The following is a 15,549-nucleotide window of genomic DNA, read 5'->3' as shown; positions in this document are numbered from 1 at the left end:
TGGTGAAACCCCGTCTCTACTAAATATGCAAAAAATTAGCTGGGCGAAGTGGCGGGTGCCTGTAATCCCAGTTACTCAAGAGGCTGAGGCAGGAGAATTGCTTGAACCCAGGAGGTGGAGGTTGCAGTGATCCGAGATCATGCCACTGCACTCCAGTCCAGATGACAGAGTAAGACTCCGTCTCAAAAAAAAAAAAAAATAGTTGAACTATAACGCATCTCATAATAATATAATTGTACTGACAGTGCTTTGAAACAATGTAATTCAGAATTTAAAAGGGGGGGATAAATGGACTATCAAGGTACTTTAATGAGTATAGATTTCTTCTACTATCGAGTACATGACAACTACTAATATTTGTTGAGCTGTACTTTGTAAAATTCCAACGTTTTTGTCCATTAGCAGAAAAGTCCCTCTCTTCTAGAAGTTCAACAGCACCAACACCTGGGTTTAAACTGTGGTCCCACCAGTTACTCTGACAATCTACTAACCTTTTCCTTCCAGTTTCCTCAATTATAAATGAGCAGAAAAACAGAGCCCAGACCTCACTGAATTTATAGAAGAATTTTAAATGAGAAAATCCATGTAAACTGCCTCACGCTATGCCTGGCACACTGTAAGCTCTCAATCTATGTTAGCCATTATTGTTGTTAAAACATAGTAGATAGTCTCCTGAATGAAATCACAAATACTAGACTTAAGTATCTTACCTGTAAGTAATATTAAATCCAGTCAAATTATAAGCAGCATCACTAAAAAAATGCAGCAAGGCATAACCTGATGTGGCAACAACCTCAGGGACAGTCTCATTGCCATCTCTCTCAGGAACAATGAGGCCACTGAAATGAAAACACACTTCTTATAGAGGGAAGCACAAGCACAGACATGTCAAACTGTAGCAGACAGAAATTAAAAACAAATCCGTCCTTACAATTTAAAAACCACATCCAGGAAGACAGGCAAATTCCTGTGATAAACACACAGTGCTACCCTATCAGTTCTGGATCCTTGAGGAACAGATCTGAATCTTTTGCTAGGCTTCCTTTATTCTGAGTTGTATTTCTAATGAGATTTGAAATCAATGGCCCTATTCTTTTTCTTATAAAACTTTTTATACTGCTTCTTTGAAAAAATAAACCTCCACAATCACATAAAGTAACAAATTTTATGAGTGATGAATACCACACATATATTGCTGAAAGACATGAGGGTTTTTTTTGTTTTTTTTTTTTTTTGAGACAGAGTTTCGCTCTTGTTGCCCAGGCTGGAGTGCAGTGGTGCAATCTCAGTACAATCTCTGCGTCCCGGGGTTCAAGCGATTCTCCTGCATCAGCCTCCTGAGTAGCTGGGATTACAGGTGCCCACCACCATGCCCAGCTAATTTTTTATAGTTTTAGTAGAGACAGCATTTCATCATGTAGGCCAGGCTGGTCTTGAACTCCTGACCTCAGGTGATCCACCCACCTCAGCCTCCCAAAATGTAGGGACTACAGGCGTGAGCCATTGTGCCCAAGATATTTTACATAAAATATTTATATAAGAATATGAAGAAGCTAAACAAACACCCATAACTCCAACACTGTTAGTATTCTGATGCATTTTCTTAGCCTAATTGATGTTATTTACATTGTATATTCCATTTTACAAATAAAACTTAACGCATTTTCTATATCATTAAAAGCTCCCTAGGTTCTTCTTAAGACCTCACTCACAACCCAGCACATGACAGATTCTAAATGTTTGTTGTGTGACTGGTAAAAAAAAAAAAAAAAACACCTTACTGAGTAAAAGGGTCTAAATGATGCCTTTAAGACTCTAGAGCCATAATACCAACTTGCTTTCCAGAAGAGATATGTGATTTGAAATCGTATCAATACAGAATGAAGGGTCCATCCCACTTCACTCCGCCAACAGCAAGGACTACTAGTTCTACTTTAATTTTGTTAATTTAATAAGTAAAAAGCAATTTTTAAATTGTGGTTCTGAGTTCTTTTTACTCCTGAGGTTAATTGTTTTTCTTATGTCTACCTGCTGTTGCATTTCTTCATATGTCCATGATTTTTGCCCCATTATTGATTCACCACCACCACCACCACCACCACATTTGGTAAAAGCCTATATCCTTGCCAGGCCCTACGCAATCTGTCCCAGACACACAACCTCATGCTCATTCACTCTGACCTAGCAATTCTATTTCTTTGTAGAAGAAATACTTGCTCATGTACACGATGACCAATATACAAGAATCCGAACCACAGCACCGTTCAGATGGCAACAGGTTGAAACCCATCTAAATGCTCATGCCCAGAAATCTGACTGCATGAGTCACTGCATATTACCTAGGTCTGCGGGACTAACAAGAAGCTCAACAGGCATTCTGATAAGGGCATGGGGGAGAAGCAAGCTGCAAAACAATGGACCGTACATGTGTACACTTACACATACCTATATAAATGCATACAAAAATGGCTGGAAGAGTCCATAAGCAAGGAATGAAAATGAGGAGGGGAAGGGATTTTCGTTCCTTTTGTTTTGCTTTGTTTTGAGACAAGGTCTCACCCAAGGTCTAGCTAGACCCAAGGTCTAGCCCAAGCTAGAGTGCAGTGGCATGATCACAGCTCACTGCAGTCTTGACCTCCTGGGCTCAAGAAATCTTCCCACCTCAGCCTCCTGAGTGACTGGGACTACAGGCACACACCACCATGGCTGGTTAATTTTTAAGATTTTTTGTACAGATGAGGTCTCACCCTGTTGCCCAGGCTGGTCTTGAACTCCTGGGATCAAGTAATTCTCCTGCCTCGGCCTCACAAAGTGTTGCGGTTACAGGCCTGAGCCACTGTGCCTGGCCCTTCATTCATTTTTTTTTTTTTTTCTTGAGACAGAGTCTTGTTCTGTCACCTAGGCTGGAGTGCAGTGGCACAATCTCGGCTCACCGCAACCTCCACCTCCCTGGTTTAAGCAATTCCCCTGCTTCAGCCTCCTGAGTAGCTAGGATTACAGGCGCACCCCACCATGCCCAGATGATTTTTTTTGTATTTTTAGTAGAGACGGGGTTTCACCATGTTGGCCAGACTGGTCTTGAACTCCTAATCTCAGGCAATCCGCCCACCTCGGCCTCCCAAAGTGCTGGGATTACAGGTGTGAGCCACCACGCCTCGCCCTTCAATTTTTAATATGAAGACAGAACTCTAGGAACTCTGAAACTCTGGTGCTCCAGGAGTTACAAAACAGTGATGCATTTTCTACTATGTATTCAACTAACAAATATTTACTAAGCACTTACTACATGTGAGTCACTGTTCTAGGTACCAGGAATACAACAGTGAATAAGACTATGTCCCTGCCTTCATGTAGTTCACATTAGAAAAACAACAGATAAGCCCAGATACTCCCCACACAGGTGTATGTATACGTAATGCCAGGTAGAGACAAATGCTATGAAGGGAAAGAGAGCAGAGGGAAAGAACAGAAGGTGCTACTTTAGAAAGGGTGAAAGGAAGGCCTCTTAGAAGAGGTGACATTTGATTGGAGATGTAAATGAAGGGTTAACCATCATCAGGCTTTCACTGGTTATATACACCAGAATCCCTTGAAATGCAGAAGGAATAAGTACTGACAAGATCAGGGCCACCTGGAAACAGGTATGTCAAAAGCAATCTTCGGCCGGGTGCAGTGGCTCACACCTGTAATCCCAACACTTTGGGAGGCCAAGGTGGGAGGACTGCTTGAGTCCAGGAGTTCAAGACCAGCCCGGGCAACATGGTGAGACCCCGTCTCTACAAAAAAAAAAAAAATACAAAAATTAGCTGGGCATAGTGTTGCATTTTTGTGGTCCCAGCTACTGGGGAGGCTGAGGTGGGAGCATCTCTTGAGCCCAGGAGGTTGAGGCTGCAGTGAGCTACGTTCCTGCCTCTGCACTCCAGCCTGGGGGAGAAAGAAAAGGAAAAGGGAAGGGGAAGGGAAGGAAAAGGGGAAGGGGGAAGGGGAAGGGAGAAGGGGAAGGAGAAAGGGGAAGGGGAGGTGGAAGGGGGAAGGGGAAGGGTTCCTCTAGATCACACAGTCTAACAACTGCCCCACCAGCATATAACTTTCCTAAAAAAAAAAAAAACTCTAAAAGGAATAATGTTCTTTTGAAGAATTTTCTCAACCACTCTCTCTGCTCTACCACCGCTACCACTGTTTATCAAATACACAGTCCAGGTGAACCACAGAGTGATGTATACCTGCTTGGCTCATGTTCCTACAAGGCTCCTGATAAGCTGATTCAAAGTGCCTGGCATACAACAAGAGCTCTGTGAATTCTGATTAACAAACACAGTAACAAGTGAATCCCCAACAAGTACTATTATGATAACATCACACTTAGTTTTGGGGCTTGTATTAAGGTTTGGGGTGCTTTTTGCTACAAGTTATGTTTCAAATGCTGGCATAAACATATACACTCCAACACTTGGCCAATGCCATTTTAAATGCTCAGCACAGCCATCCACCCTGCTCTTTGGCCTTGTAAGTGAACCTCTAAACACAGAAAATGGCCTTGGTTCTCAGTTCAAAGACATGTCCGAGAGATTTCTAAGCCAAAGCGGGTAGAAAAACACGAGGGCACAACAGTCGCCTGATCTCCTGTCCTTGTGTACTGTTTGCTCTCTGTTACCTCCCTCACCCACATGGGACATCAGCCAGACGAGCCCCATGTGAGAAACACAAAAAATATTTGTTGAACTGATTTCTTTTTAAAGTAAAGGAAATAAAATGTTTGAGACAAAGAAATTTAGAAAGCCAGTTGCAGGTGAAAAACTGAAAACTATGGTTTCCTAAGGGGAAATGCATTTTAGGAAAATATACAGTCATACACCACATAATGACATATGGTCAACAATGGACCACATATATGACAGAGGTTGCATGAGATTATAATACTGTATTTTTTCTGTACCTTTCCATGTATAGATATGTTTAGATATACAAATACTTACCATTGGGTTACAATTACCTACAGTATTCAGTATAGTAAGATGCTGTACAGATTTGTGGCCTAGGTACAATAGGCTGTACCATATAAGCAGGGTGTACAGTAGGCTATACCATCTATTTGTATAAATATACCCTATAATGTTTACACAATGATGAAATCATCTAATAGCACATTTCTCAAAACCTATTCCTGCTGCTAAGTGACACATGACTGTATCTTAAAATCCTCTATCAAGTAAAAGGAAGAAAACTAGAGATAGTTTTGAATTCCAATGTGGCCAAAAACATAATAAACAACACAGCTACTTGCTGCTAATCAAAAGTAAAACACCCAAACAATTCAGAACAGTCCATATATTTGGTGTTAAACTGCTTCTGTTTAACTACTAATGTAAATGTACTTATTGAAAAAATATATATATAATAAGTATGTTCCTCATTTCTCCACAGGTAGCCACTGTTCATTTTATATGTACTGTTCCAAAAAGTTTCCCTCACTCATGATGCACATACACACACACACACGCACACAATTATATTTGAATTCAACAAATAACTCCTGAAGGCCTATGCAGTGGGCAATACACAAGGAACATGATGGATATTATTCCTGATTTAAATTTTTCACAGAAATAGTATCATTCAATATATCACTCTCAAAACATTTTGTAACGATAAACTTCACCACCACCACAAGGAGCAGGTGAACTTAATAGAACTATCACAATTTTACAGATCAGGGCACTGAAAAGAGAAGTCAAGTACTATGCCTAGAAACTTACCCAGGGCTACAGAAACCAAGTTAGCACTAACACACAAGTGATGGGACTGAAGAACTAGTATTCTTTCCATTAAATAAATGTGTTAAGTGATAATAAAGGTGAACCCAGTAAGAATGCAATCCAGAAGATATGTTTAAATTTAGAAATCAAACGATGAAAGAAGGCTTGTAAGACTGAGCTTACCTAAATGCAGCAACTAGCGGTGCATAAATTGAGTCCCCATCATAAACATATAAATGGTCCCAACTACACTCTGTAGCAAAATGATTGAAACGAAGTCTCATTATTCTATTTGGCCTGAAAAGAATAAAAAAAGTAATGTATAATAAAGTTATCACAACTATCAGACATTTGAGAATATAAAAATTCAGATTTTTAAATTAATAATATGTAACACAGTCTAACAACTGCCCCACCAGTATTCCTTCATTTGTCAAAGATTTATTTAGTATTCTCCAAGTGCAAGAGACTACTAAACATGCAATGGGAAACAAAACTGATGTGGTCCATGATTCTGGGCCTTACAGTCCATTCAGTGGCCACTCTTTAACAGCTTCTGAACCAACCCATTAGCCCTTCCATTTCTGCACTTCCTTATTCAACTTCAGATTCCACACTACGTCATTTCATAAACATGCCTGCCAATCCTCTAAATTTGCCAGCCCCTCTGATTTTTCATGACACTGGCTGGCAAAAGCTCTGTTGTACAGGAAACCAGTTATCTGCTCTAAGATTGAACCAGGAAAAAAAAAGTGGGAGGGGGCGGTGGAGGGAAAAAAAAAAACAAAACTAAGCTGTATTGAAGAAAGCCAAACTTCTATATCACACCACTGGGTAGACTGGTTCCAGCAATGGTCTCTGCTCTCCAACTGCAAATGGCACTTAGATTCTGCCAGCAGTCCTACCAATTCTCTCTCCCTCTCCACAACTGCTACTCTCAACGACTATTTCAAACCACCCAGTCCCACCTCCCTGCTTATGCTCAGCAACCAGATAAAAAAACCCTAAAATTCCCATTTTCCAAAATTCTCTTTCTGTTTCTCAAATATTTGACATCTCCCTCTCATCTGGAACTTTTGCATCCACATTCAAATCTGCTTAAGTATCACATATTTTACAAAAATAAAAACAAAAAGCCTCAAATCCCAACTCTCCCTCTACCAAATACCTGCCCTACCCTTTCTCCTCCTAAAAAGGTAAAACTTCGCAGAAGACTTTGCTTCCTCCAGTGACTCTATCTCACTCACCCCTTCACTCTCTAGCCTGGCTTCAGCCCAACACTCCACTCAGAAAGCTCTGGGAATATCAACATCATTATATCCTGCTGATGCCTAATTCTATTTCTCCAGTTTAGACCTTTCCTATACCCCACACTTTTCTAACATCTCTAGGTTGACAACTAAATAAATACATAAACAAGTAGACTCAGATGGTGATGAGTACTGTGAAGAAATTAAAAGAAGGTGATGTGGCAGTGCAAAAAGTAGTAGGGAGATAGGCCAGTAAGCTTTGGAGATGTGAGAACGACAAGAGACAAGCCATGTGAAAAGTGCTGGGAAAAACGTTTCAGACGGAGGGAACAGCACGGTCTTAAGGGAGAAAGAGGTTGATGTGTCGAAGCAACATGAAGAAAATCAGCATGCCTGAAACACAGCAAACAGAGAAAACCTTAAGAGATGAGAAGTGGGAGGTGGGCAAGGGGCAAAAGCAGAACTCAGGAGGCCAATTTCAAGGCTATTAAGTGGCCCAGGAGAGAGACGATGGTGGGTCTCCCAGTTGTAGAGATGGAGGTGAAAAGCAGTCTGGTGATGGATTGGGGAGACATTCCAAAGGGAAAACTGACAGAACTTACTGACAGGCTAAATGTAGGGAATAAGGAAAAGGGGGAATGAGAGTTTGTTGCTTAGTTTTTCACTTACACTGAGGAGGAACAACCATTGAGAGCACATTCAGAAAAACAGTGGAGGAGGGTGTCAGGTGGCAATGAGCTGATAGGACACAGCAGAGCTCCTTAGAGCAGCAGTTCTCAAAATGAAGTCCACAAAATGCTACAGGCCCTGAGACCCTTATGGGAGGTCCCAGGAGGTCAAAACTATATTCACAGTAAAACTAAGATAGCATATATTTTATAAACATGCTGGCATTTACTAATGGTTCAAGGAGAAATGGTGGGTGAAACTGTGGGCATCTTAGAACAAATCAAGACAGCAGCAGCAAATGATACTAGTGATCACTGCTATTCTTCACCACGAACCACTCATAGAAAAAAGAAAAGCTGCCAGTTTCATTTAAGGATATCTTGATTAAGCAGTTAAAAACTTCTAATGTTATTAAATCCTGACCAGTTAGTAGACATCTCTTTAATATTCTGACAAGATGGAGAGTAAATAGGTGGGGGGAGGGGGGAGGGATAGCATCGGGAGATATACCTAATGCTAGATGACGAGTTAGTGGGTGCAGCGCACCAGTATGGCACATGTATACATATGTAACTAACCTGCACAATGTGCACATGTACCCTAAAACTTAAAGTATAATAAAAAAATTAAAAAATAAAAAAAATGAAAAAATAATAATAATAAATAAAATAAAATAAAATAAAGAAAATGAGGCACATATACACCATGGAATACTATGCAGCCATAAAAAAGGACGAGTTCATGTCCTTTGTAGGGACATGGATGAAGCTGGAAACCATCATTCTCAGCAAACTATTGCAGGGACAGAAAACCAAACACCACATGTTCTCACTCATAGGTGGGAATAGGACAATGAGAACACTTGGACATAGGAAGGGGAACATCACACACCGGGGTTTGTCGTGGGGTGGGGGGAGTGGGGAGGGATAGCATTAGGGGATAATGTAAATGATGAGTTAATGGGTGCAGCACACCAACATGGCACATGTATACATATGTAACAAACCTGCACGTTGTGCACATGTACCCTAGAACTTGAAGTATAATAAAAAAATAAAATAAAAAAATGTAAAAAAAAAAAGAAAAAAATATATAAAACACTTCTTTTGCTTAATAGAAGCACAGTGGTTTTCTCAATGAAAACCACTTTTGCAACTGTTTAAGTTGCTAGCTGAACTAGCTACTTTTTTCTTAGAACACCATTTACCATGTTTACTTGAAAGAACAATCAATAAACTACGGTTATTCAGAGTTGGATATCTGGCAGACATTTTCTTAAAAATGAGGAAAGCAAGCCTGCCACTTCAAAGAAAACAACTGACAGTATTTGCTGCCAAAGATAAAATACAAGCTTTCAAGTAGTAATTAGAATTTTGGAAAATTTGTTAACTGCCATACTTAGAACTTTTTGAGGAGATTGATGGGGATACTAACCAATGTGATTTTTAAAATATTATGTAATGGAATAAATATATCAACATATGGAAGATCTGCATAATTCAATGACCTGTTGTTTTCCAAATGACCTATATATCATGTTACCAAAATATGGATGGGCAAAAGATCCATTCAGTGCAAGAAAACCAATGGATTTTAATTTAACAAGTACCAAAAGTTCCTTAACATAGTTTCAGATTCCATACTGCAATTTACTTTTAAGAAATTACTACTTGTTAAGTTTTGATATGGTATCAAAGAAGACTATATACAATAATTTTAAAATACTGTACTATTAAAATCTTTTTCCTACTTCATATTCAAGTGAGGCCTCATCTTCTTGATATGCTTCAACCACAATAACATACTGCAACAAAGTGAATGCAGAAGATATGACAATCCAGCTGTCTTTTATTAAGCTACACATTACAGAGATTTGCAAAAATGTAAAACAATGCCATTTTTTCACTACAATTTTTTAAATATAGGGTTTTTTTCATTAAAATATCATTTGTACTAACATGGCTTATAATTGTTGCTTTTAAATGAATAAATAATATTTCTTGGTTGTAAGTTCTAATATGGTGAACACAAATAGAAAAACATAAACTTATTTGGGGCCGGGTGCAGTGGCTCACTCCTGTAATCCCAGCACTTTGTGTGGCCAAGGCAGGCAGATCACTTGAGGTCAGGAGTTCGAGACCAGCCTGGCCAACATGGTGAAACCCTGTCTCTACTACAAGATACAAAAACTTAGCTGGGCATGGTGGCACATGCCTGTAATCCCAGCTACTTGGAAGGCTGAGGCAGGAGAATCGCTTGAACCCAGGAGGCAGACGTTGCAGTGAGCCAAGATCACACCACTGCACTCCAGCCTGGGCCACAGAGCGAGATGCCATCTCAAAATAAATAAATAAATAAATAATAAATAAACTTATTTGGAATCCTCAAAGTTTAAAAGTGTAAAGAGGTCCTGAGACCAAAAAAGTCTGAGAAGTACTGCTTTAAAAGTCTCCCATGAAGACAAGGAGAAAAAAGGCCAACAGCTAGAGGGACACAGTGGGTCCAGAGAAGGGATCATTTAGGCAATAACAGTTATTACAATTTTCTTATCCACAACAAAAATAGATACTTAGAAAAATAACACAATATTGCAATTTTCTAATGCTTTAAGCAAACCATTAAAAATATGGAACCGTGGCTGGGCGCAGTGGCTCACACCTGTAATCCCAGCACTTTGGGAGGCTGAGGCGGGTGGATCACTTGAGGTCAGGAGTTCGAGACCATCCTGGTTAACATGGTGAAACCCCTTCTCTACTAAAAATACAAAATTAGCCTGGCGTGGTGGCATGCACCTGTAATCCTAGCTACTCAGGAGCTGAGTCAGGAGAATCGCTTGAACCTGGGAGGCGGAGGTTGCAGTGAGCGGAGATCACGCCACTGCACTCCAGCCTGGGTGACAAGAGCAAAACTCTGTCCCATAAAAATAAATAAATATATATGTGTGTGTGTGTGTGTGTGTGTGTGTGTGTGTGTAACCATTTCTGAACTATTACACTTGGAAATACACAAATCTGTGGTGTGTACAATTCATTTGCAGCATTAAATCAACATGAAACTTTTAAATTAATGAAGGCTAAGATAAAATTCACTTGTCAAATGAAAGGTTATCAAGTAATGTTTTAAGAACTTTATGCTACAGATTGTTAATTTTACTTGTGGGAAAACTAATGTCACACTGACTTCTATGCTAAAGAAACAAAACTTAAGTCAGCCATTTCTACTTACTGTCCTTCAATGAGCCACGTGCACTTCGTTTTATATTTATAATTTCCAGGTCCATCTGTTACAAACCCAGAAGATCCAGTTAGTCTGTAATTTAAATCAAGAAAGAAAACTTAAGTCTGCTATATTAATTTCATATATTTTTATATATTTTATATATTTTCATATATTAATATTTCTTAATTCTTAATATAATACAAATTAAACATAATGGGTACATTAACACACACTATAACCAGTAGAAAATGACTAGTTATATTCAGATTGCATAAATTTAGATGAAACAAATACTTATCGCATACATTAAAAAAGAAGACAGAAAAATATTAAAACCAACAGGAATGAACAAAACATACCTAAATCTTATCTTAATTTTATGTCATCCTTTTTCCTTTTGGTAAAGACAGGTCTCGCTATGTTGCCCACGCTGGTCTCAAATTCCTGGCCTCAAAAGATCCTCCCATCTCGGCTTCCCAAAGCACCAGAATTACAGGCTTGAGCCCTCACACCCAGCGATAAATTTCTTAAATTTATTTTTTGTAGAGACAGAGTCTCACGATGTTGCCCAGGCTTGAACTTCTGGCCTCAAGCAATCCTCCTATCTTGGCCTCCCAAAATGCTGGGCTTACAGGCATGAGCACTGCAACCAGCAAGTATCTGTTGCTATATAAAAATGTTTAATATTTAAGAAGGACGCTATTTCCTTCACCATGGCTGTTTCCAGATATTTTTCTTCCCTCTTTCATTAACATCAGCCACTCTGAACACATGCTCGCTTCTGGATCTGCCTCCCTTACCTTCTGAGTCATCTCCCAGATACTCCTAATGCACTAAAGATATTAACAAATCGTTCACTCTCTTCCACTCATCTGCATCAACATCTAAGATGTTCCATCCAAAATCCAGTCTCTCCATTTCTTAACCTCACCATTAACTATCTTTTCCTCCACCCCTCTTTAGCCATCCCCTTCTCTGGCCCTTGCTATTACCAGTAACAACATTACCACAAAAAAAGCACCCTGACCTCTGACTACTATCTCATCTCTCCAGTTTATTTCCCCCTTTCCAATGAGACTTTGGCCCCATGGAGACCACCAATCCATTGAACTATCATTTCTTCACTGTTCACCACTTACCATCCACACATTTCATTTTCTCACATACCTAGTTAAGACTCCATAATCCATCACGAGAATCATATCCTGCAAACTCCTTGATGTTCTTGCCTTTCTCTTCCTCTGCTGTACTTGCCTGATAGAGATGTATCCATGCCCTACTCCCCAAAATCCATTCCACCCCAAAACGTTAGTCGAAGCCAATCATGTTTTCCCATGCCCCTTGCCACTGACTGATTAGAAATCTGTATCAATTAAAATTAGGTGTGGACCAGGCATGGTGGCTCTTGCCTGAAATCACAGCAGTTTGGAGGCTGAGGCAGGAGGACTGCTTGAGGCCATGAGTTCAAGATCAGGCTGGCCAACACAGCAACACCCTCATATCTATTTTTAAAAAAGAATATGTATCTATATAGATATAGATATACATCATATATAGATATAGATGTAGAAAAAAGATTAGGCTTTAATGCAACTGTCAGAAAAACCTAAATAGTAATGGACTAACCACCAAGATAAAAAAACCCAAAGATAAGCAATCCAGAGCATGCAATGCATTTCCATGATCATCAGGGACCTAATGCTGTTCTATACTATTGCTCTGTCATCCCCAACATGTGGCTTCTACCTCATAATCCAAGATAGCGGCTCAAGCTCCAGCTATTATACCCAAATTCTACCCAGCAGGAAGGAGGAAAAGAAAACGGGGGGGTACACCCTCTCTCCCTCTGTTAAGTCACACATGAAAATTCAACTTACATTCGATTAGCCAGAAGTTACTGATATGTCTACAAGTAGAGGAAGGCTGAAAAATGCAGCCGTTATCCCAGATGATCATGTACCCATCAAAAAATCAGAATTCTTTTTACTAGAGAAGTAGAAAAAGGCTATGATGTGTAACCATGAATCTCTGACACAGAATGTAATCTAATACTTAGATGTGAGGGCACATCTGATGGATGATTTCCAGAAAATATTTTCTTATTCTTAGGAAAGTGTGTGGACAGGGAGACATGCCACCTAGATCTCCTCTTCAAGGAAGGACTTGCTGCCAGCAGCAGCAGGGAATGTGGTCAGCAGAACATCAATTCCTTCAGGGGCTGCCTTGCTACAGGTCATGCCCTTCCCATGGCAGCCCACACCATGAAGAGGCCCATACCATAGGCCGGGCGTGGTGGCTCACGCCTGTAATCCCAGCACTTTGGGAGGCCAAGGCGGGTGGATCACGAGGTCAGGAGATCGAGACCATCCTGGCTAACACAGTGAAACCCCGTCTCTACTAAAATTACAAAAAATTAGCTGGGCATGGTGGTGGGCGCCTGTAGTCCCAGCTACTCAGGAGGCTGAGGCAGGAGAATAGCGTGAACCCAGGAGGCAGAGCTTGCAGTGAGCCAAGATCGCGCCACTGCACTCCAGCCTGGGCAACAGAGTGAGACTCTGTCTCAAAAAAAAAAAAAGAGTATAAAGGCCCAAGCATTTCAATCCAACATGGGACAACTCAAATAAGCAATCCTGCCCCCACAGTTCCCCTTTGTCAGGCCTGCATTGGAGCTCAACTTCTTCCTTTGCCTAATTATGCTTTTCCTTCCAATAACACCTTCCTCTACAATACTATAATCAAGTTGTAACCCAAACTCAGCCTTAGCAAACGCTTTTTAAAAAACAACCTATGATAAACATCCAAGAAGAGACCATTCTTCTCTACCTGGACTTTGCTATAGCTGGATTTTACAGCTGGAAGTACTACAGCCTGAACACAACGCCTGTGCTATGCCTGAACACAAAGCCAACACCAAGAATGACAAATCAAAGGAATGCAAAGTCCCTGAAAAACAGTATCAACCACCTACAAAAACCACCTTACTCTAGGCTTCTAGTTTCTTAGGTAAATTTCCCACTGGTTATTGTTTTATTCCGTGTGTGTGTACACACTTCCTTGATTCTTTGTCTTGGGGCCTAATATAAAAGGTTTTATGGCTCTCCACTATGCTTCTTCTGCTCCTAAGAGTTTCAGTGGACTTCACGTGAACACTTAGGTTTGCAAATCAGCATCAGTTGTATAAAACAAATATTTGTGTTTTTTGTTTTTTGTTTTTGAGACAGAATCTCACACTGACACCCAGGCTGGAGTGCAGTGGCAAGCTCAATGGCTCACTCCAGCCTCAAACTCCTGGGCTCACGTGATCCTCCTACCACAGCCTCTGGAGTAGCTGAGACTACAGGCACACACCACTATGCCTAGCTAATTTATTTTAATTAATTTATTTTTTAGAGATGAGTCTTGCTATGTTGCCCAGGCTGGGAAATAGGTCAGTTTTATTTTAAATGTTTACTTAGTATCTTTAAACATACATATTTATATAATTTTACAGATAATGCATAGATATGATCACAGACAAATTTTGTTGTTGTTGTTGTTGTTGTTTTAACCCACTTCCCCAGTTACTCTGACCCACCCTTGACCAAGGTAAACATTTAACCACCTACCAGGAATTCTTAAATACTTTTCTTCATACTCACAAGCCTATGATATAGGTATGGTTCTCTTAAATTATTTTTTGGTTACACAAATTATTATATACTTTTCTGCATCTTTCTTTGCTCACTCAACAAAACCTTACGGAAATTTCTCAAACTAATCTGGTATTAGTCTAATTTATTTTTTCTTTATGTAGCATAATATCCCACCTATGGAGGTATCATTTTTTCCTGCCTTTCCCTACTAATGTTCATTTTGTTTTCAGTTGACTGACAATATGCACATCACTGCAATAAATATCCCTATACATATGGCCTTACTTGGGCTTTTATTTCTAAGAGTAGAAATCTTAGGAGGAGGTATAATAGGCCAAAAGGAATATGAATTTTAATTGTTAACCAAGCTGTCAAATTATTTTCCAAAAAGCTGTAACAATTCACATTTGCACCAGCAATGTATGAGAATATGCCATTCCCCACATCCTCTCAGCACTAGGTGTTCCTGTTTCTTTTAAATTATGTGAGTTTTAAATTCAAAATTCCCTGTGTTCTAATAAATGGCCAACAAGTGGTTACTGAAAGTTTAAAGGAATTTGAAAGAGAAAGGCCAGCAATATCAACCTAAAATTTCAGGTCAAGTTTTACAGTATCATTGATAATCCAGGTGTGGGCATGGGCAACACCTGTACACTAGGAAAACCTAGTTCACTGGCAGTCACACAAAGGCATCAAACTGAAAGGCATTTCAATAATGTAAGGCTAGAAATATGAAGAATAAAGACCTTGCCACCACCAATTTCTTAGTTCAAGAATACTGAGGTAATTCTGCAGTGGAAACAAATATAGGGAGAATAGGGGAACAGGAGGCAGGTTTCAAAGGACTCGTCTCATAGTTATTTCTTTCTACTTTACCAGTATTATTACCAGACAACGCAGCCTATAAAATCTCAACTTTTCTCATCTGTTAAGATTTTCTTTATGGTCAAGTACCTTGGACATTAAACTTTGACCACAGTTCCTTGGACATTAAAAAAAGATCTATTCCAGGAATTTAAAACA

General features: G+C 39.7%; 1 protein-coding gene across 5 annotated transcripts in view; it reads right to left on the bottom strand.

Annotated features, from left to right (window-relative positions):
- The window catches only part of ATRN (attractin), a 176,590-nt gene that overhangs the window by 103,989 nt on the left and 57,052 nt on the right, over positions 1 to 15,549 (bottom strand). For 4 of the 5 annotated variants that reach the window (XM_003316779.6, XM_016937358.3, XM_009436736.4 and 1 more), the window contains exons 2-4: positions 10,901 to 10,984; positions 5,940 to 6,053; positions 711 to 839 (exon numbers count right to left, since the gene is read on the bottom strand). In XM_003316779.6, coding sequence (XP_003316827.2) covers positions 711 to 839; positions 5,940 to 6,053; positions 10,901 to 10,984 — 327 coding nt within the window. The remainder of the gene's footprint in view (positions 1 to 710; positions 840 to 5,939; positions 6,054 to 10,900; positions 10,985 to 15,549) is intronic. The other variant, XM_009436735.5, reaches the window with a different exon arrangement.

Source organism: Pan troglodytes, chromosome 21, assembly GCF_028858775.2.
Source record: "Pan troglodytes isolate AG18354 chromosome 21, NHGRI_mPanTro3-v2.0_pri, whole genome shotgun sequence".
Taxonomy (NCBI): Eukaryota; Metazoa; Chordata; class Mammalia; order Primates; family Hominidae; genus Pan; species Pan troglodytes.
Note: the sequence above shows the minus strand (reverse complement) of the source record. Positions and strands in the feature narration are given on the sequence as shown.